Consider the following 22,433-nt stretch of genomic DNA (forward strand, 5'->3'; position numbering starts at 1 on the left):
CAATGGCTAAGAATTAGAAATTGAATGAATGCCCATCAATCAGGGAATGGCTAAACAAGTTGTGGTATATGATTATGATGGAATACCATTGTACTATAAAAAATGATGAGCCGTATGGGTTCCAAAAAACTGGAAAGACAATTGTGAACTCATGCGAAGTGAAGTGAGAATAACTTGGATATCATTACACATGTAATGAACACATTAACAGCAATATTATATGAATGGTCAACTTAGCTAATTTGATCAAGATAATGATTCAAGACAATTCCAAGAACTCATGATGAAAAACGCTAAACACCTCCAAAGAGAGAACTAATGATTGAAACATACTTTTTAACTTTTTAAAATTTGTATTTTTGTATTTTATTTACAACATGGCTAATATAAAAATGTTTTCCATGACTTCACATGTATAGTAAACAGCAAATTGCTTACCTTCTCAAGAAACAGTGGTGGGCAGGAGAGAGGAAGAGAATTTGAAACTAAAAATTTCTAAAAAATGATTGTTAAAAAAACTTTTTACATGAAATTGGGAAATAGTTAATGAAATAAATAAAAGTAATTTTAAAAAAAGACTATTGTGTTTCATGTATGGAATCACAACACTGACTCAGTATTAAAAAGAAAGGATTTATGAGCAGCTAGGTGGCATAGTGGATAAAGTACTGGTCCTGGTGAATCTAGGACCTGAGTTCAAATCTGGCCTCAGACACTTGACACTTACTAGCTGTGTGACCCTGGGGAAGTCACTTAACCCTCATTCACCCACAAAAAAAAGATAGGCTTTTGTTTCTAAGAGAAGGGTACAGTTAAGGAGCTTTGCAATTTCCTAAAGTTAATCCAGCTCACTCTTCTCCCCCTCTTTAATTCCATTCTAGGACCAAATCACTGCCCGTTTCTTCTATCCTGGGTGAAATATTGTGGAACAAATTTTAAAGTTGTTCATGAACTGAATGTAAGAGAGTTGGCTCTTGTATTCTCTATACCATTTAGTCAATTATTTAAGTGTAAAAATCAGTGTTTCCTTAAATGAAACTCAAATCGATCTTGTCTTTTATTTCTACCCATTCCTCCCAATTCTTCTTCCTTGGACTAAAAAGAACAAGTCCAATCCCTTTTTCACATAGCAGCCCTTCAAATATTTGAAGATAGCTATTATGTCTCTTTCTAAGTCTTTTCTAAGATAAAGGTCATCATTCAGCAGTGGTCACAAGAAGAAAAGAAAGGTTGTGGTAGGGTAATTCATGACGTTATGTCATCTGATATGAACATTAGGAAGGTGCACTATCTTCCTAGGATGTATAGCTAGTATACAAAGAATTAACAAGCCTGTGACTTGTTAATTTTTTAATGATATATTATAAACTTAATATGTCAAACAACAATACCACCAATTGAATGTACTTTGCAACTAGATTTAATAAGTGAATTTCAAATGATAAAATGCCATAATTTCTCAGTCACTCCCTTTATATCTTCATCAGGATACTTTTTATTTTCATTTATTACCTTTCATTTCTCACCTTCCATGGTCATTCCTTGTTGTGCATACTTTTGTTCTCTTTCCATTAGTCATCCATATTTTACTATGTTCCTCATACTTGTCAATCATAGTGGAATATATTACATCAATGGCATACATTAATGGAGTATAATCTATTTCCTCATTGTGGGGCAGTTAGGTTGCCTCCAGGTTTGTTTTATTAAGAACAATCACTATGATAAAGCTCAGAATAAGTTGAAGGCTTTTAAAAAACTATGCTGCGGGAGGCAGTTAGGTGGCACAGTGGATAAAGCACCAGCACTGGATTCAGGAAGACCTGAGTTCAAATCCAGCCTCAGACACTTGATACTTACTGGCTGTGTGACCCTGGGCAAGTCACTTAACCCCCATTGCCCCGTAAAAACAAAACAAAACAAACAAAAAGTAGAAACAGTATGGTTCAATCTGCATTCAGAATCCACAAACAAAAACAACAACAACAACAAAACAAAACCTTAAAAAAAATGCTGGGGAGAAGAAATCAAAGTAGGGATCAAAGATGGGATGATAAGAATGGACCAAGAAAAATTATCTAATGATTTAGAAGGCTAGAACAAAAATGGTTGAAAGGACATTTAAACACGAAGAGATTGTTAGGAGATAGCAAAGGACCCCCTAACTACCCTCAATAAGTCTTAGTGACCAGATAAACTGAAAGATAAGGTAGATATGACTGCTGAGTTAAAGACTTGGCAATCTTCAAAAAATCATAAATAATTGAAAAAATACTGCTTAACTCAAAGATAGCATATGACATATTCATTTTCAAATGAAAAGGAAGCAGATGGATGATAGGTAGGTACGTAGATAAGATAGAGATACACTGGGTGTAGCTAGGTGGTGCAATGGATAATGTACCAGCTTTGGAGTTAGGAGGACCTGAGTTCAAATCCGACCTAACACTTGACACTTACTAGCTATGTGATCTTGGGCAAGTCACTTAACCCCTCATTGTCCCACAAAAAAAAAGAGAGAGAGATACATGTACACATACATACATGTGTGTGCATATATATATATATATATGCCTGTATATTGTGAGGGCCAAAATTTGATATATGGAGCGTTATTTGGGTGACTCACCTTAATATTGGGGTCCCGGAAATATGAAGGACCCTTTTAGGTTTAACCTCCCCTCTGAACTGCCTTTTTTTGATATTTCTCCCAGGCCAATAAGAAAGGAGCCTCTAAGCTTTAGTTCACAAAAGGACCAGATTTTATTACTTGGGAATTAATTAAACAACAAAGGTGAAACTAATAAAAATCAAAGATAAGGAAATAGGAAAATAGAAATACAGAGAAATGCTCTTAACTCTAAACTTAGCCTATTAGGGTTTTCTGTAATTAAACTCACCAAACACCTGAACAGCCCACCAGTATAAGGTTGGTCACGAGCCACCGGGACTGCTGTCGCCACACCAAGAGCACAAACAGGCACCACCTGCGCAAGGGCCCAGAAGGAAAAAAAAAAAGACCGAGTCTTCTGGAAGCAGCCTGCCTTCCTTCAGCAAGTGTTCAATCTCCCCTCCCCCAAAAGGGGAGATCCTTCAAAAGCTGCCTTTCTTAGCTCAGTAGCATATGTAACCTCAGGGTGGGCCAGGTGTGGGCCCTCCCAAATGAGTTATCTTTACCACAAATAACTTTTTACCACAGCATGTATGTGTTGTATACACATATATACATGTATATATGTATGTATATATATTATATATATATAATACACACACGCATACACACATATTCTTGACTTCTTTTTCTAGAAAAAATAGAGCACATTATTGAATTGGTTGGTTGTTAGCATTTAGAAAATGAAGTCTCTATAAAAGCCAGTATGATTTCAACAGGAACAGATGAGACTGGAGTAATTTTCTTTGTTTGCTTGGCTACTAGTGTGGAAGATCAGGAAAATGCCAAAAGCATGACATACCTGGATGATAGCAAAGTATTAGAAAAAATCTCTTATGATACTCATGGACAAGTTGGGAGATATATGAGTTAGATGATATTAGGTAGATGAAGAATTGGTTGAATGATGTGACATAGAGTAACAGTATATCATGGATGCTAAGCTGTAAGGAGATCTATAATGATCTGACCTAGGGACCTATGGGGGACCTTTTCTGTTCAGCATTTTTTAATCAGTGACTTAGATAAAATCATAAAGTAAAATAAAACAGCTAATATATGAAACAACATAAAGTACCAAAATTGGCTTGATAGGCTGAGTCTGCTGAAATAAAGCTTAACTTTTAAGATTTGTCCTTTAAGATAAAGGAATAAATTTGTTGTTATTGTCATTGTTTTTGGTTTTTTTTGGGGGGGGGCAATGAGGGTTAATTGACTTGCCCAGGGCCACACAGCTAGTGTCAAGTGTCTGAGGCTAGATTTGAACTCAGGTCCTCCTGAATCCAGGACCAGTACTTTATCTACTGTGCCACCTAGCTGCCCCCAAGGAATAAATTTAGTATGCTAAACTTGAGTCCTTCCTTCTTCCCACCTTCTCCCTCTCCCTCTCTCTCTTCTTGCCCTTCTTTGTATCCACCATTCCTGGCATATAGTACTTAATACATGTTTATTGACTGATGTCAAAGTCAAGAAGGATAAAAATTCTTAAGGCAATACTAACAGAAGCACAGTGTTCAGAATGAGAGAGATTCTGCCCTAGTTAGAACACATTTGTACAATCATTGGCAAACTGGAGCGCATCTAGAATGAGAGAATGGATAACCACATCATAGAAATTGTTAAAACAACTGAAGATGATGAGCCTGAAGAAGACAAGACTAAGGGAAGACATGATAGCAGTTTTTAAGTCTTGAAGGAACTAAAAGGCTCTCATATGAGGGAAAAATAAAATATTCGAATTCTCCTCAGCCTGAGAGCAGAATTGAGAGTAATAAATTAGACGTGACAAGAAAACAGATTTCTCAATATAAGGAAGAATTTACTAATAGTTAGATCTGAACAAAAACAGAATGACTTTTGTGGGGAAGTAGTAGGTTGCCTCTAAGTGGAGGTAATCAAACATGTTCAAATTTTATATACTGTTAGTGAAACCCTAGAAGGGATTCCTCTGTAGTTACAGGTTAGACTAGATGAAGTGTGAAGTAGTTTGGAGATTCTGAGATTAGAGAATCTCTAAGGTCATTTATAGGTCTAGGATTGTTAAGAGAATCTGTGGTATAGTAAACAAAACACTGGACCTAGGGTCAGGAAACACAAGTTAAATGTTCTGGGCATGGGGCAGCTAGGTGGCACAGTGGATAGAACACCGGCCCTGGAGTCAGGAGTGCCTGGGTTCAAATCCGGCCTCAGACACTTAACACTTACTAGCTGTGTGACCCTGGGCAAGTCACTTAACCCCAATTGCCTCACTAAAAAAAAAAAAAAAGTTCTGGGCTTGACATGTACTTGCTGTTTCAGTTTCCTGATCTGGAAAAAAAGGGGACAAACTCCAGGTTCTGCTTAAGACCTCCAATGAAGTAGAACTCACCACCTCCCAAGGCAGCTCCTTTTGGAGAGTACTCAATTGTTAGGAAGTTTTTTTCCCCCTGAAATCCATCTTAAATTGACCTCTGCAACTTCCTTTTGCTCCTTGTTCTGTCCTCTGGGGCCAATGGAAGATTTTTAATCTCCCCTATACATGAAGATAAATATTATGTCCCCCTCTGCATCTTCTTCAGGCTAAAGAACCCAGTTGCTTCAACCCAATCCTCATAGGACACTCACAGTCCTTCACCATTCCATTTATACTATCTGGTTTTCACATGGTACTTATAAATTTTCCCTTCTTTCCTTCCCACCAACCTTGGTATTATTCAAGCCCAGAAGTCTTCCCTTCCATTTTTTCCAGTGCCTAAAATATTCGTTTCAAGGGGGAATCAAAGCCTACTTAGTCTATCGATATTGTAGTCACCTGGCAAAGGCCTCTCATGTAATCAATCCTGAGTCTGCCCTTGAAGCATTCAAAAGGCTCCTTCAAGAGGATAAAACATTTATTCTATGAACCAAAAACTCACAGAGTGATAGAATGGGATTGTGGTCTTACCCATAAGATCATATATTTAGAGGAGGAAGAGACCTAGGGACCAGCTCTAGCTTAATCCCCTCATTTCACAAATAGGTCAACTACGGCCCAGAGAAATGAAATGAGAAACTATCCAGTCTTGGGACAATGTAGTTCTATTTAATGAGCTTATTGGTAGACTAGGGAAAATATGCGAGAGATCCTGCGAGAAAGTGATTTTTATAATAATAATAATTTTATATAGCACTTTAAAGTTTGCAAAGCATTTTCCATATGTAAGTGTGTGCCCCTTTTAGACTTCAGCTAAGCTGAAGGCCCTCAGGGGCAAAAATAGAGACTGAAATATTGGGGTGAGGCTCTTTCAGGTGCAAATGAAGCATTCTGCACCTTATGAGATTCTTAGACTTTGAGTAATAATGCACATGAAAAGACCAGTAGAATCAATGAATGTGAACTTGCCTTCAGTGCCTTTGTCCTCAACCCCTCATTTTGATTAAGACCTATCAGAAATCTGGGAAAAAAATGGTTGGTCACCATAAATTGAGGTGTGGTAATTCACTGAGGAAACACAGCTCTGAACCAAGAAAATTGTCAAATAGTGGAGGCAGACAGACCTCAGAGCCCAGGCTCTAACCCTCACAGAATTATTTTATTTTTGCATTGTTCTTCAGTTCTGTCTCTTAATGATCCCATTTGAGGTTTCTTGACAAAGATACTGGAATGGCTTTCCAATTTCTTTCTTCAGCTCATTTAACAGATAAGGAAACAGAGACAAACTAGGTTAAGTGACTTGCCCAGGGTCACACAGTAAGTGTCTGAGGCTAGATTTAAACTCAGGTCTTCATGCCTCTAGGCAGAGCACTTTATTCCCTGTGCCACCTAAGTAAGCTACCTGATCCTCAGAGAGGAATCTGACAATGTTTGCCCTTCATGGAAGAGCACAGTGCAGTAGCACTTCAATCAAAAAAAAACACCTTAGATGAAAGAGCAGAGAAATACTGGACACTGGAGTTAGAAACAGCAACAGCCCACTTAAAAGGGAGTCCAATTGGGCTTTGAGAGGAGCTAACTCAGTATTACCACTCATCTGCCTATAGAAAGATAGTCCAGTCTAGCAACAGATTTTGGGCAGCTAGGTGGTATGACGGATTTGTCTTCCTGAGTTGAAATCAGGCCCCAAAGTGAGTCTGGGCAAGTCACTTAACCCTGTTTGCCTCAGTTCTTCATCTGTAAAATGAGCTTGAGAAGGAAATGGAAAACCATTCTGGTATCCTTGCCAAAAAAAAAAAAATACACAAATGGAGTCACGAAGAGTCAGACATGACTGAAAAGACTGAACAAAAGCAGCAGTTCCTTGTGATCACTGACACAGCTTTATGGGGACTCTGAGAAAAGAACATTGTGTAGTGCTGGAGGTTTTAGTTGCCTTGTTCATATGTCCTCCCTATACACGTGCCTCACTGCTATTGTACTTTAAGTTCATCCTTACTCTCTGTATCTTGGTGAAGAGAGTAGATCCCAGGCTTTTGAGGGGAATACTATGGTTCTTGCTATGCCATTTGAGTAAATTCCTTTTCTAAGAGCTAATTGAGTCCACTAATTGGTTATTAATAAGAAGTACATTGATAGGTGCAGCTAGGTGGTGCAGTGGATAGAGCACCGGCCCTGGAGTCAGGAGTACCTGAGTTCAAATCTGGCCTCAGACACTTAGCACTTAACTAGCTGTGTGACCCTGGGCAAGTCACTTAACCCCAATTGCCTCACTAAAAAAAAAAAGAAGAAGAAGTACATTGATAAGGATTCATGAACTACACTGTTAGGAATAGTTACCTATAGAATATGAGTTTTCAGTCACCCATATGGGTACCCAGATCTGCCCATATTAGTGCAAGTTGAGAGGGTTATTGAAGGGTGCCACACATCCATTATCTCACGGTATTACCAAAAAAATTGTAAGATTTGAGGCTCATAGTAATTTACCCATGATTATATAGCTAGTAGGGTTTAGAAGTAGGATATGAACACAGGTGTTACTGAATATAAATCCAACATATTACCTTTCTCTATTTAAAGGTGAGGATTGGAAGGATCATACAATAGTTTTAGATCTAGAATGGGACTTTTATATATAAACCTCCCCAATCCACCCAAACAACCCCACTAATCTTATGAACAAGGAAGACGGAGTAAGATCTATGCCATGTGCAATCATTAAACATTATTTTTAATAACATTTCAACTGAACTGTGAGCCAATTTAGGGGGTCTGTCTGCCTCATATGCTAAAAGCATGTGGTAGCTTAAAAATCATTTGAAGGGCCTCATTGCTATGGGAATTAATGCCATATTAATGTTAAATATAATCAGCTCCAATGATTTTAAACCATGTGAGCTTCTTTAAAAATTGTCTTCTGAAATTGGTCTTTAACAAGAAAAAGACAGTATGGGCAATTAGAAATTAATGAGAACTGTGTCAATCTGGCGGCCGATAAAGATCAGGAAAGAGAACACTAGGAAAAGCTAAATCTGTACATTTCAACAGGGAGCAGATGATCGGCAGCTCCAGGCTTGAAGAGAATATGGAAGCACTTAGGCAATGCAAAGAAACAGCCACCACCCAAAGTCTTCTTTCAGAATGGTGGAGCTCTGCTCGCCACCTCCAAACAGATGGGTGACAGTGTCTCTGGGGCCCTGTCTGGCTCAGAATCTGAGCTTATCCACTAGTGCAGGATAAAGGGGCCCATAAAAGGGACACGAAGCCCAGTTCCCCAGGGGACATCTCTCATCCAGCCTCCCTGGCGACACTGAGGTCCTTTGGCCTCATCAGATGCTAATCACGTCCTGTGTATTGACGTCACAGGACTGTTTATGGAGCATCTTTGCCAGCACACTCTGACTGCCACAGAAAATACTGTTCCAAATATGTTGGAATGCATCCTGCAGGATTAGTCAGAGAGTTTTCTATGTTGTTCTGCTATCTTAAAGATACCTTTATACCTGGTAAAGCTCAGTTAGAGCCCTGGAGGAACTTTTATTTGACCATGTTGATCACCAATAATAAGAAGAGTCAACACTTATCAAAACTTTTTGCTAAGGGCAAGCTTTTCATTTAGGTTGGATCTTAGAGAACTGGGGAAGGACAACCTATCTCCAGGCTATAGAAAGTTTTTCTCTTTCATTTTTGCATCATTTCTTGCTCTAAGACTATCCCAACAACATTCCAGGGAATTCAGTTCTGTCTTAATTACAATCCTCCTATGTATGTGATAGGGTAACTGAGGTACAGAGTTGGTAATTTTCTCCACCATTGCTAGAATATCTAATATTTAGATTAAATGCTAAAAGCACAAATCATAGACTCATTTAAACTTATAACATTGGAAGAAGAAGAAACCTTACAGGTCATCTAGTCTAATCTTTTTATTTCACAGACAAGAAAGCACCAGAGAGGGAAGATCATTTGTCCAAGATCACACAGAAGTGAATAATACAATCTCATTTGATCTTCCCAATAGCCCTCTGCTGAATTCCACTACCACCACTCTTTAGCACTCTCTGACCTGTAGCAGAACTAGAACTTGGGTGAGGCAGATTGGCTAAATAGAGCTTTGTCCAAGGTGCCCAAATACAGAGGAGGCATTTCCTCCCCTACATGGAGCTCCCAAAGAGATTTAACTCATAGTAGCAGATGTAAAAACAGACCACCATGATCATTGTCTTTCTCTATCCTACATCACTTGTCTAATATGGATATAACTTCCATCTGTCTGACCCTCATGTCTATTCTGAATACCCATAAAACTCTTTACCCCTCTGTAGTAGCACATTTTTTTTATAAAAATGTTTTTTTAATTTAAAAAATTACACAAAAATCTTGCAGAAAAGGTTTTTGAAACCCAAGGCTCTGTATATAGAGTCACATCTCTATTGCTAGTAATTTCCCTAAAAATTCAACTAATTCCAAAGTTTACTGCTCCATTCATGTTTTTTTCAGGAATTTACAAGTGAATTGAAGAGTGGAGAGGCACTACCTAGGAGTAGAAATCACTATTCTTAAGGCATGACATTATTTCCAGCAAAGTCAAACTTTATAGCTAAACCTAGCTTCCCTAAGAAACTCCCCAGCAAAGTTTTAAAAGGATGAGAAATAGAGCAGTGGTCAATAAATTGAAAACAAAATACAAGTAAGCTTCTTCATACAGCCCAGTACTATAGAAGAACATGGCTAGGAGCCCATGGTCTCTCTGGTCAGGGATGTGCCAAGGGGACCTGAAGTGAGATAAATCTCCAATAAATATGGCCGGAAACCAGCTGGAACTTAGCCTTGTGGTATTGGAGCCATCACAGAGGACAAAGGTAGGTCAGTGAACAAGGAAATAGAGGCAGCTCTATCCATGCTCAGTGTAAGACTTTGAGATCCTACAATTCAGTTCAGTCACTGACAGTAGTCAGAACTGCATCAGAATACAAAGCCAAATCATGGCAGGTCCCTGGCAGTCAGCCAATAAACATTTATTAAACATCTACCATGTGCTAGACACTGTGCTGAATACTGGGGATAAGAAAAAGAGGAAAAAAAAAAAACAAAAGAGACCCTGCCCTCAATGAATTCACAATCTAACAAAAGATACAAATAGCAAACAAATATGTGCAAACAAGATACACAGGATAAATAGGAAATAATTAAAAGTGGGAAGACACTAGAACTAAGAATGATTGGGAAAGGCTTCCTGCAGAAGATGAGATTTTAGTTGGATATGAAAGAAGCCAGTAAGTGGAGAGAAAGAGAGAGAGCATGGGACCGTGGGTAACAGTTAGATAAAAGCCCCGGAGCTGAGAGATGGAGTGTCTTGTTCTAGGATCAGCAAGGAAACCAGTGTCAATGGATTGAAATGTCTGTGACTGAGGATAAAGTGCAAATGGAAAGGGGTGGAGCATAGGTTATGAAGGGCTTTGGACAACAAACAGATTATGCATTTAATCCTGAAGGCAATAGAGAAGTTTATTGAATGTGTGTGTGGTGGGGGGAAGCGGGGGGAGGCATGATCTCTACTTTTGGCAGATCACTTTAGTGGTTCAATGAAAGTTGGATTTGAGTGGTGAGAGGCTCGACGCAGACAGATTCAACAGCGGACTATTTAATTCATCCAAATGTAAGTTGATGAAGACTTACATACATCAGGACGGTGTAAGAATCAGAGGAGAGGGGGCAGTTAGGTGTCCCAGTGGATAAAGCACGGGCCCTGGATTCAGGAGGACCTGAGTTCAAAGTTGGCCTCAGAGACTTGACACGTACTAGCTGTGTGACCCTGGGTAAGTCACTTAACCCTCATTGCCCCATCGAAAAATAGCTAGGTGACACAGCGGATAGAGTACTGGCTCTGAAGTTGAGAGGACCTAAATTCAAATATGACCTCAGACATTTACTTAGCTGTGTGACTCTGGGTAAATCACAACACCAATTGCCTTTTAAAAAAATCTGGGGCCATCTCCAGTCATCCTGACAATATATCTTGCCACTGGACTCAGATGGCTCTGGAGGAGGGAGTGAGGCTGATGTCTTTGTACAGCCCTTCCTCACTTAAATCCAATTCATTGCTAGTCATGACATGTTATGATCCTCTTCAAGAGTAAAGTACAAACAACAAAACAAATGACAACATGATACATCACTAAAGTCTCCTGCTCAAATACATGCAATGCCTTCCTATTCCTGATTATATCAAGTCTTAACTCCTATGCCTGTATTTCCAGGTCTCCCTAATTTGGTGCCAACTAAACTCTCCAGTTTTATCCCCCAACACCAAACTGCCACTTTCATATAGTGAAAATATATAAATATAGAGAGAAAATATATAATATATAGTTATAAAAATATAGAGGAAAAAATATAAATATACACATGTATATACACACGGGCATGTATAAATATATGTGGATAAGGCAGTTAGGTGGCACAGTAGATAAAGTGCTAGTCCTAGAGTCAGGAAGACCCAAATCCAGCCACAGACACTTAACTGTTTTCTTAAGTTTCCCCATCTGTAAAATGAGCTAGAGAAGGAAATGTATCTTTACAAGAAAACCTTAAACATGGTGACAAAGAATCAAATACAACTTAAATGAATTAACAATAACAAAAATATGGAGAGAAAATATACAATTTTTTTCTCCCTTATCCATTGATGTCATGCCATTTCTCATCTACAAGATTTGACTCTGGTTATCATGCTACTCCACCTGCCTGAAATGCCCTCTCCTTTTTGTGGGGATTGACCTGCTCTTACAACTTTGGGTTCCTAGAAATTCTGAGGACAGTGGTGGTCTGTCTCATGGTAAGCACTCAATTGATAGCTGCTGAATTTATTGAAACTGGGTTGTTTTAGGGAATGGCATTTCGTGTAGCTTTTCAACATTTTTTATTTGTTTATTTATTTAGAAGTTTTCCCCACCGTGCATATAAAAACAAATTGTAACATTGATTTTTAAAACTTTGTGTTCCAAATTCTCATCCTTCCTCCCTATTCCCCCTTAAGAACTCAAGCAATTCAATATAAGCTATACATGTACAGTCATGGAAAACATAGCAAACAAAAAAAAAACTTTAGAAAAAGGAACTAAGAACAACAAAAAATATACTTCCGTCTGTATTCAGGTACCATCAGTTCTTTCTCTGTAGTTGGATTGCATTTTTCATAAGTCTTTCAGAGATGTCTTGGATCATTGCATTGCTGAAAATAACTAAGTCATTCGCAGCAGATCATCTCACAATATTGCTGTTATTTTGTATACAGTACATTTCACTTTGCATCAGCTCATGTAAGTCTTTCCAGGTTTTTCTGATAGCATCCTGCTCATCATTTTTTAATAGTAAACTACACTTGCATAGTACTTTAAAGGGAGATTTCCTTGCAAAACAGCCATGAGGTTAATTATTACAACAACAATAGCTAACATTTATATAGTACCTTATACCTGACAAAAAAATGTTCTTCACAATAGCCCAGCAAAGCATCATCATCATCATCATTGTCATCCTTGTCTTACATTGCTGTGCTTCAAATTTTTTCCCAGTTACTATTGCTAACTTTGTTTCCCTCTATCCTATTCACTGCCCATGATATTTACTCTATTTTCTATCTTTTTTTTACACTATCCCTCCTCAAAAGTGTTTTGCTTCTGACTGCCCCTCCCCCAATCTGTCCTCCCTTCCTTCTCCTCTTTCCCAGATCGTCATGGTACTAGGGTCACCAGTTCTCTGAAGTCCCACCCACCTCCCTTATTCTCCCATCATCTACTTTGATCAAGAAGAACATTACCTGCAGAAAAGAACCTCCTGGTCAAACTGTGAGTTCTCTGGCTGTGTACCTTCCTTCAGCTGGCTGACATTGAAATAGGACAGAGTATGGTTGATGAAGCCATGAAGGGTTCCGTTGTGACTATAGGAGTATTGGTACACAAGGCGAGGAATGAAGTCGGAGGTAACAGCAATGACAAAGGCCTAAGAGACAAAACCAACTTGCTGTTGAATGATGATCTGGGATGTAGACAGAGGTATGTGACCTAGGATGACACTTGATTGCTTTGCTTCAGCAAACACACATTTCTAGGAACTCCATCTTGGGATTATTAGAACAATTCATGTTATAATTAATGTGAAGTGATTTATAAAATGTAAAATGGAGAGCATTACAGTGTTAAGAGTTGAGTGATAATGTTAAGTAATTTATATTAGGGGGTTGAGGAGTTAATGAACATTTAAGAAATTTGTGGTAGCATCACTCTTATTTCCTCAGTACTAATTTCCTGTGTATCTTTGAGAGGGAGCTTGGTGGACTGGAGTCAGAAAGACCCAGATTGAGATCTTGTCTCTGATATATGATCATGGTCACTCACTTAACTTCTCTAGACCTCAGTTTCTTCATCTGTAAAATGAAGGGGTTGGACCAGATGACTTAAAAAAGTCCTTTCCAGTTCAAAATCTTTGATGCTAGGGGGCAGCTAGCTGGCGCAGTGGATAAAGCAAAGGCCCTGGATTCAGGAGTACTCGAGTTCAAATCTTGCCTCAGACACTTGACACTTACTTGCTGTGTGACCCTGGGCAAGTCATTTAATCCCCATTGCCCTGCAAAAACAAAAAAAAAAAAACCAAAAAAACCCCAAACAAACAAACAAAAACACCTTTGTTGCTGTGGCCCTTTAATTTTTTTGAAATATGGGATTAAGAACAAAATAACATCTTATGTTCAGTATTTATTAGTTTATATAAGTACAGCCAATATTAGAATCAGCCTATGATGTTGGAATGCTCCTGTGTAATATATAGTAAATAGAAGTATTCGTTTTCTCATGGGAGCCAAGGGTACCAATGATACCATTCTTTAGTTTCTTTGTTGTATTCCTTCTTTATTTCTTAATTATTTTCATTTCTTCTCAAAATACTTTACCTACATTATCTCATGATAGATGTCATTCTGCCCATCTAATTTGGAAGAAATTGAGGCAGAAAGAAGGTAGGGGTTGGGTATGTACTAGATTTTGAAAACAAGGACTGTATCCTGCATCGGTGTTTAGCACACCATCTCAAATAAATACAATTGCTGCTTGATTGATCTTGAATGAATGAATGAATAAATGAACATGTATGAGAATATGTGTGAAAATATCTGCTAGGCAGACAAGTACTTCATTGCCCTCTTTCTTGCCAATAATAATGGGTTTTTTGCTGAAAGAATTTAGAAGGCATCTAGGTGGTGGCACAGTAAACAGATCATTGGACCTGAAGTCAGGAAGATTTGAATTCAAACACAACCTCAGATACTTCCTAGCTATGTGACCCTCAGTAAGTCATTTAATCTCTGATACCTCAGTTTCCTCATCTGTAAAATGGGAATAATAATAATAGTACTTACCTCCCAAAGTTATTGTGAGGATCAAATGAGATATTTGTAATATACTTTGTAAACCTTAAAGTGCTATGTGTTTAAATGCTAATTATTATTATTGTTGTTATTATTATTATTATTATAGGCTAGATGCACCCCCCAAAGTAGATTCCAATTCATTTTCTGTTATTTTATTCCAGTGAGCCAATGTAGATGCTTCTTAAATTCAACCTATTAGCAGCAAAGCTCAGAAAAGAACTGAGTGGTCTTCCATCTTCCATTTTCTGCACTTTTATGAAAAAATAGAACCAGAAACCAAAGAAATTTATGCTCTTGGGAAGGAAAATGAGCAAAGAGCTTTTAGTTTTGTTTTCTGAGCTAAGCTGTCTTTCCATTAAACTGGACAAGCAGGTTATAGATGCCATGGTCAGTAAGGAAACAGAAAAGAAGAAAGAAGTTTTTCAATCATAAAATAATAATGGCTGACATTGAGATGGTTCTTTTAGGTTTGTGAGTTAACTCACTTGATACTCTCAACAACTATATCATGTAGGCACGACAAGTATTATCTCTATTTCAGACATAGAGAAACAGCCTCAGAGATGTTAACTGATGTCCATATTGAGTGATATCCATAGTCACACACCCAGTGCATGTTAGAGACCTGCCAGAATTGATCTAGTGCACTTTCTGCAACCTCACACTGTCTCTCCTTATGTGACATATGATTCTAAATGAAGCTATGTTTACAGTTAGATAGGGAGGAAATATGGGCTGTTTCTGTTGCTGGAAAGACCTGTACTTTTCTGGAAGGCACTCGAAGGAAGGTCAAAGGTGTCATCCATTTATACACTTACATTGATAATAACGGAGAACTTTCCAATCCCTGAAAGAATGTCAAACCAAATTCCTGCAAGAAAGAAAGGGAAGATGCCAGGTAATTCTCATTGCTGGGTTGCTCTTTCTACATGTAGTATAATAGTAATTGGTATGAAAATGGTGCTGTTTAAGATCATGACTTACAGCTAATTCAATTAAAACAGACATTCATTTAATATCTTTACCTTGTGCCAGGCACTGTGCTAGTCGAAAGGGAGATACAGAGACAGAAACGAGCCTGACCCTATCTTCTCAACAAGTTTACATCTTATTGCATTGGGGGAGGTGGTTTGGAGAGGGGAGAAGAGGAAGGATAATTGCATGGATAACTGTCCTACATGGGAGAATGAGGTGCAAGGAAGAAAACTAGGAAAAATACTATAAGAAATCTGAAGGAGATAACACTTTCAACTGGGAGTGGGATGGTCAGGGAAGGCTTAGTGGGTCATAGGATCTATATTTAGATCTGGAAGGGAACGTAAGGTACTTCTCAGTGCCATGGGCAACTCTAAGGTTATAAATTGCATAGAAGGTGGCAATCTGCATTTTAGTGGGTGTTTCCTCACCTGGGATTTTCCTATGTCAGTGAAACCACAGCTCCCACCCCTATCCCTATCCCAGTGTTATAAAAAGAAGTATAGATATTGTCATGTTAGAAAATGTTTGTACTGCAAGAATTTAGTCTGTTGACCACCCAGAAGAATTGGTTCTGCATAGCATCTGAATCACAATTAACTTATTTGTAAGATGCAAAAGGTAATGTAGTCCAACCTCCTGCTTTTAGCAATGAGGAACTAAGGCAAAGAGGTGAAGGGATTGGCTCAAAGTCATACAGGTAGCGGGACAGGTAGGTGGTACAGTGGATAAAGCACCAGCCCTGGATTCAGGAGGACCTGAGTTCAAATCCAGCCTCAGACACTTGGCATTTACTAGCTGTGTGACCCTGGGCAAGTCACTTAACCCTCATTGCTCTGAAAAACAAAACAAACAAAAACAGAGTCATATGGGTAGGAAGCATCTTAGATGTGGGATCTGAACCCAGGTCTTTTCCTGATTCCTGTTTCACCTCTCTACCTACTATACTACACTGTCTCTAAGGAGGTGGTATGTCAGCAAGGCCTTGAAGGAACTTCAAAGGCAGATACCTGTCTGGGGTAGTCCATACTAGGGAAGGAAGATGTAATAAAGAAAGCTACAGGGGAACAGCTAGGTGGTGCAGTGGATAAAGCACCAGCCCTGGATTCAGGAGGACCCGAGTTCAAATCCAGCCTCAGATACTTGACACTTACTAGCTTTGTGACCCTGGGCAACTCACTTAAGCCTCATTGCCTGGCCAAAAACAAAAACAAAAAACAAACAAAACAAACAAAAAAAAAAGAAAGAAAGCTACAGAGACAAGATCAGAGTGGAAGTAGGGATTGAGAATAACCTGCACTGACTCGATTACTGAATATATAATGGGGAGAGATGAGGATGGAGAGGGAGCTTTGAGCTAGAATATGCACCAGAAATTTTCATTCAATCTTGTTAGAATTTGAGACCACACAGAAACACCTAAGAATGGGGGAGATAGGGGCAGCTAGGTGGCGCAGTGGATAGAGCACTGGTCCTGGAGTCAGGAGTACCTGAGCTCAAATCCAGCCTCAGACACTTAACACTTATTAGCTATGTGACCCTGGGCAAGTCACTTAACCCCAATTGCCTCACTTAAAAAAAAAAGAATGGGGGAGATAGATTTAAAAGCAAGGAGAGAGGTGGAGAGAATAGTCTTTGAACCACAGGAGGCAGAAGCTGTGCTAGTGGTGGGGAAAAGGAAAGATATCACACCTCATAGCTTGGTGACATACCTATGTCTTTGGTTCTCACGGCATCGGGACGTCTCAGCTCTGTGACGAACTTCTTGGCATCAAGCCTGACTTCAATAACATTGTTGAGAAGGGCAAACACTGGAGCCAGAGGAAAGGAGGCCACAAACAGGGTGACAAATCCAAATTGGATAACTGGGAGGGGAAAAAACAAACAAACCACAGCATCAGTTTTAAGCAGAAAACAAACAGCAATAATGATTTTATCCAAATATTATCTGGGTATGCTATGCCTCAAACCAATGGTTGTCCATCTATTCCTTCCTCTTATAATAATAATAATAATAATAATAATAATAATAATAATAATAATAATAATAATAAAAACAACTGACGTGTGTATAGATAAGTAGATGATTCAGTGATAAAGTGCTGGACCTAAAGTCAGGAAAACCTGAGTTCAAAATCTGGTCTCACACACATACTAGCTTTGTGATCCTAGGCAAGTCACTTAACATCTGTTTCTGCATCTATAAAACAGGGATGAAGATTAAATAAGATAATATTTGTAAAGCATCTTGTAAACCTTAAAGCACTACATACATCTAGCTACTATCATACAGCATTTTGTGGTTACAATAGACTATAAAGTATTGTCTCAATTGATTTGTAGAACGATCTTACAAAGTAAGAAGTACAAGAATATTCTCTCTACCATTCTTTGCATGACCAAATTAAGGCTCAGGAAGTTCAATGTCTAGCCTAAAGGTCTCATGGATGGCTGATGGCAGGGGTAGGTCTCAAATCCTTCTTCCTTTGAGTCCAAAGTCTGTGGCTCTTTCCACTACACACAGTAAGACTCCCTGTTTCCATGCTACACTTCCTCCCATACTAGGAAGCCACAAAGCCAAGTAACTTCAGGTCAGCCAATGGCACTTTCATTTGAATTCAACTCAACAAACATTTATCTTATGCTTACTTTGTGTAAGGGTCCAAACCAAACCGTGGGGATATAAATATGAACAGTGCCATAGTTCCTATCCTCAAGATACTTGCTGCCCACTAAGAAGGATACAAGGGAAAGTAGAAATAAGGAAATTTGAAATCCAGACAAAATAATCTTGGAAAATCTAAGGGAACAGGGAATGCATTCCATGCAAAGCCTTATATGTGATATGAGGAGATCTATTCATAGGACCTTCCCCCAGAAAGGTTATGACCTAATGGAGGATTATAGGGTTTCTGTCTGTCCTTCCAAATTATATAAGTACACTTACAAAAGATTGGCTCTGCATGAACATATGAATACTGGATGCAAGCCGTGAAGAACTCGGAAGTGGGTGGGAGTAATCAGAGAAGGAATCCCAGAAGCCCTAACTCTTCCTTTTGGGATATTCCAGGCTGTTTCCTAGGTTTTATAACTACAAGGGACCTTGGAAATCAATCAATCAACAGGCATTTATTAGGGACCTACCACATGCCAGGTGCAGAGGTACAAAGACAAAAATAAAAAATAAATAAAAACAATCCTTGCCCACAAGTGGCTAACATTCTATCACAGAAACAATAGGTACGCATATCAAATATATCCTAGTTCAAACTCTCATTTTGTAGATGAGCAAATTAAGGCCTAGCAAAGTGGTGACTTATCTGAGGTCACACAGATAATAGGTAGTAGAGTCAAGATTTGAAACTGACTCCTAAGCCTATAGGCAGCTAGATGGGGCCAGCCCTGGAGTCAGAAGGACCTGAGTTTAGATCCAACCTCAGACATATACTGGCTGTGTGACCCTGGACAAGTCACTTACCCCTGTTTGTCTCAGTTCTTCATCTGTAAAATAAGCTGGAGAAGTAAATGGCAAACTACTCCAGTGTCTTTGCCAAAGCCCAAATGGGGCCACATAGAGTCAGATATGACTAAAACAATTCAACAACAACAACAACAACAACCTGCACAATCCCAGCCTACAATCCCTCCTCAAGGATTGTATCTCCCAGCCAAGAAAAGAATGACCCTGTTTCCCTGAGACTGAAGAATGAATAGACACTCTGGAGCTCTTTACAACAATCCTGTGGATAGGCCAGAGGCATGAAGGCACAGGAAGTAGAATGTGTTGAGACATGACAGAAATGATATATAATAGGGGTGCTAGATATGAAGTGAGAGAGAAGCCCGGCTTTCCTTGTTGACATCAACTTATAAAATCAAACATGAAACCTTGTAGAGTGGGGTCAAACAATACACCAAAGCCCTGCCCATAGGTGGTTGGGGGTGGTGGTATTATTAAGTCATTTCAGTTGTGTCTTTGTGAACCCATTTGGGGGTTTTCTTGGCAAAGATACTAGAGTATTTGCCTTTTTTTTTTCCCTCCAGCTCATTTTATAGATGAGAACTGTGGCAAACAGGCATAAGTGACTTGTCCAGGGTCATACAGCTAATAAGTGTCCCAAGCTGGATTTGAACTCAGATCTTCCTGATTCAAAGCATATTTCTTTATCTATTGTGCCACCTAGCTGCCCCCTGGCAGCCTGAAAGGAGTAGAGAGGAATCATTTAGGGAAACTGACAATAGAGGAAAAATTCAGATCCTCTAGGTGGTTCGGGTAAAATACAGGCTGAAACAAGTGAGCATGTAGAAGGCTGGAGAATGAGATGCAGTGGGAAGAGGGAGACATCACCCTGACGGGGCACTCTGCCTTTAGTAGCCACACAGGCTTCTGACAAATGTGATTGCCAACCTCGGAATAGGGAACTGTGGATTTATTTGAATCCTGGCTTCGACATTTTCCAGCTGTGTGACCCTCTAGATGAGTCACTTCATTTCTCCAAACCACAGTTCTTTATCTGCAAAATGTAAATAAAAATACTTTTGCTATCTACCTCCTAGGATTTTTGTGCAAAAAGTACTTTATAAACCTTCAAGTGTTACATAGAGTTATTATTACTAATACCTGCCTTCACACAACAATGATGTGGTGTTAAATGTCTTAGCAGAGTCCTAAGGCTAACCCCTGCTCTGTGAGGGAAAGGGTTCTTTTACATTTCCATACTCCCTTAACAGAGCTGCAAGCACTCTCAAGCCCCGCTCCCCTCAGATGGTAAGTTCTGGGAATGGACTGTCTAGTTCTCTGATACTGAAAATATGGAATAACAATAACCTGCATAGAGAGGCATTGGGCAGCGGAGAAGTATCTAGACTTCTCATGAAGTGATCTGGGTTTGAATCCTACCTCACCTATTAGTTGTGTGCAGAGGGACTAGTTACTTATTCTCTCTAAGCTTCAACATCCTTTTCTGAAAGACAGTCATAATAATACTGAAACTGTGAACTACTGTGATATTATCATGAGAAAAGTACTTTGCAAATCATAAAACGACATAATTTTTTCTGAGTGTGTAGGGGGACTTCCGGTGAGGAATTTTATTTTTCGGATTCAGCTTCATGATTATTTCACAATTTAGAGCTTTAAATAACTGTTTCAGGACATTGAGAGGCTAAGTGACTATCCCAGGATTATACAGCCAGTCTATCCAGACCTTTGTCCAAGATCAGCTCTCAACGACTCCACCTGCTTCTCGTATTATTATGATATGGGCTAACAACTGGGCTTCAGTTTTTGTTTAAATAATTAAATAGAGATATACAGAATGCACAGTCACTAATCCTGTGCTCCATGGCGTGTGAAGAGGTGGTCTAAGCTTGGGATTCTGCCCACAAAAGCTTTGCCAGAGGAAGTATCATGTGGAAAGGCTCTTGGAACTATGAGGTGTGACAGAGACGGTCTGTCTAGATTGTAGGGGCTGGTATGACTTCAAAAGCGTAAGGTGGTCAGAGAGGATAGACTAGATGACCTCTAAGGACTCTTCTAGTGCTAACACAGGGCAGCTAGATAGAGTGCAGGGCCTGGAGTGAGGAAGACTTGAATTCAAATCCAGCCTCAGATACTTACTAGCTGTGTGACCCTGGGCAAGTCACTTAACCCTGTTGGCCTCAGTTTCCTCATCTGTAAAATGAGTGGGAGAAGGAAATGGAAAACCACTCCGGTATCTTTGTCAAGAAAATCCCAAATGGGGTTATGGAGAGTAGGAAACGACTGAAAAATGACTGAAAAAATGTCTTCCAAAAGGGCCATATGGTCAAATGGGTTAGCCTAGATGATTCCTAAGGACTCTTCTAGTACTAACATTCTATGATTCCCAAACCCCCTGGGCTATCCCTTCACCCCCCTGTCAGGGGTTCTGGGAGAAATTAAAGAAACCACAAATCCCTATTCCCTCCTCCTCTCCCCTGCCCCGCCCAGCCCCGCCCTTCAAAATGCTAGGATCCTCAAACTCTAAGAGGGAACATAGAGTGGGACAAAAGCCACTATATACTCACATATTTTATTCATACAAAGAAAATTGAAAGACAAAACCTAAAACAAGCAATTCTTTTTAATTACAGACATGAACTGAACACATTCTTCAACCATTCAGTGATTTTTGTCTTTTGTGTCTGTAGAACACATGTTCCCCCAAATTGTAATGTGCTTCATCACTAATGCTCTCATCAGTTGGGCAAAAGGGGCAGGTCCTTGGGTTCTCCTGCTGTGCAAGGGGCCCCCTGGCCTGGAACCATAAGGACCAAGTGCAGTGCAGCAGTCAGACTCCCCTTTATTTCATTGATCCATCTTATAGACCTGTGCTTACATACCCACCACCTCAGCAGCCCTAAAGAGCTATGATTTTGTTGGTGTGAATTACCCCTCTATGCCTTAACGGACAGTTCACAGGGAGGCAGCATTGTGTAGTAGATAAAATGGCATACTTTAGGTCAGAAAGACCTGAATTCAAATTTAGCCTCACACACTGGCTAGCTTGGCAAATCCAGCCTCACACTTGACTTCACTCAGCCTGAGTGCAAAATGAGGATAATAATCGCCCCTACCTACTAGGGTTGATTTGAGGATCAAGGGAGATAATATCTGTGAAACACTTTGCAAAGATATGGAAATGCTCAGTATTATTATTATGAGTTGCTATGGCTGAAAAATTCACCACCCTAAATCCAATCTGCTGATGAGTCTTTCCAGACTTGGCTAGGCTGATCTTCAGATGACAGACACACAATATTATCACCAGCTGTCCTTTCCTACTTGGTAGGACCTATCAGAGCTCATTCTCTGCTGTCATAACCTTTGAGAACCCCGAGTGATCTATACCCCATAATGACACATCAGAGTAAGACTTCACTGAAAGATATACACACTGACAAAAATTACTGTCACATCCACCACTCAACAGAGTTCATCTTGG

The 22,433-nt window shown here is 39.4% G+C and overlaps 1 protein-coding gene across 1 annotated transcript in view; it reads right to left on the reverse strand.

Moving 5' to 3' along the window:
* ANO2 (anoctamin 2) overlaps nt 1-22,433 on the reverse strand; it is a 518,536-nt gene that overhangs the window by 18,788 nt on the left and 477,315 nt on the right. Inside the window, exons 20-22 of the mRNA XM_043967816.1 lie at nt 17,181-17,333; nt 15,312-15,364; nt 12,889-13,070 (exon numbers count right to left, since the gene is read on the reverse strand). Of these exons, the coding sequence (XP_043823751.1) occupies nt 12,889-13,070; nt 15,312-15,364; nt 17,181-17,333 (388 nt within the window). The remainder of the gene's footprint in view (nt 1-12,888; nt 13,071-15,311; nt 15,365-17,180; nt 17,334-22,433) is intronic.

This window comes from Dromiciops gliroides, chromosome 5, assembly GCF_019393635.1.
Source record: "Dromiciops gliroides isolate mDroGli1 chromosome 5, mDroGli1.pri, whole genome shotgun sequence".
NCBI lineage: Eukaryota > Metazoa > Chordata > Mammalia > Microbiotheria > Microbiotheriidae > Dromiciops > Dromiciops gliroides.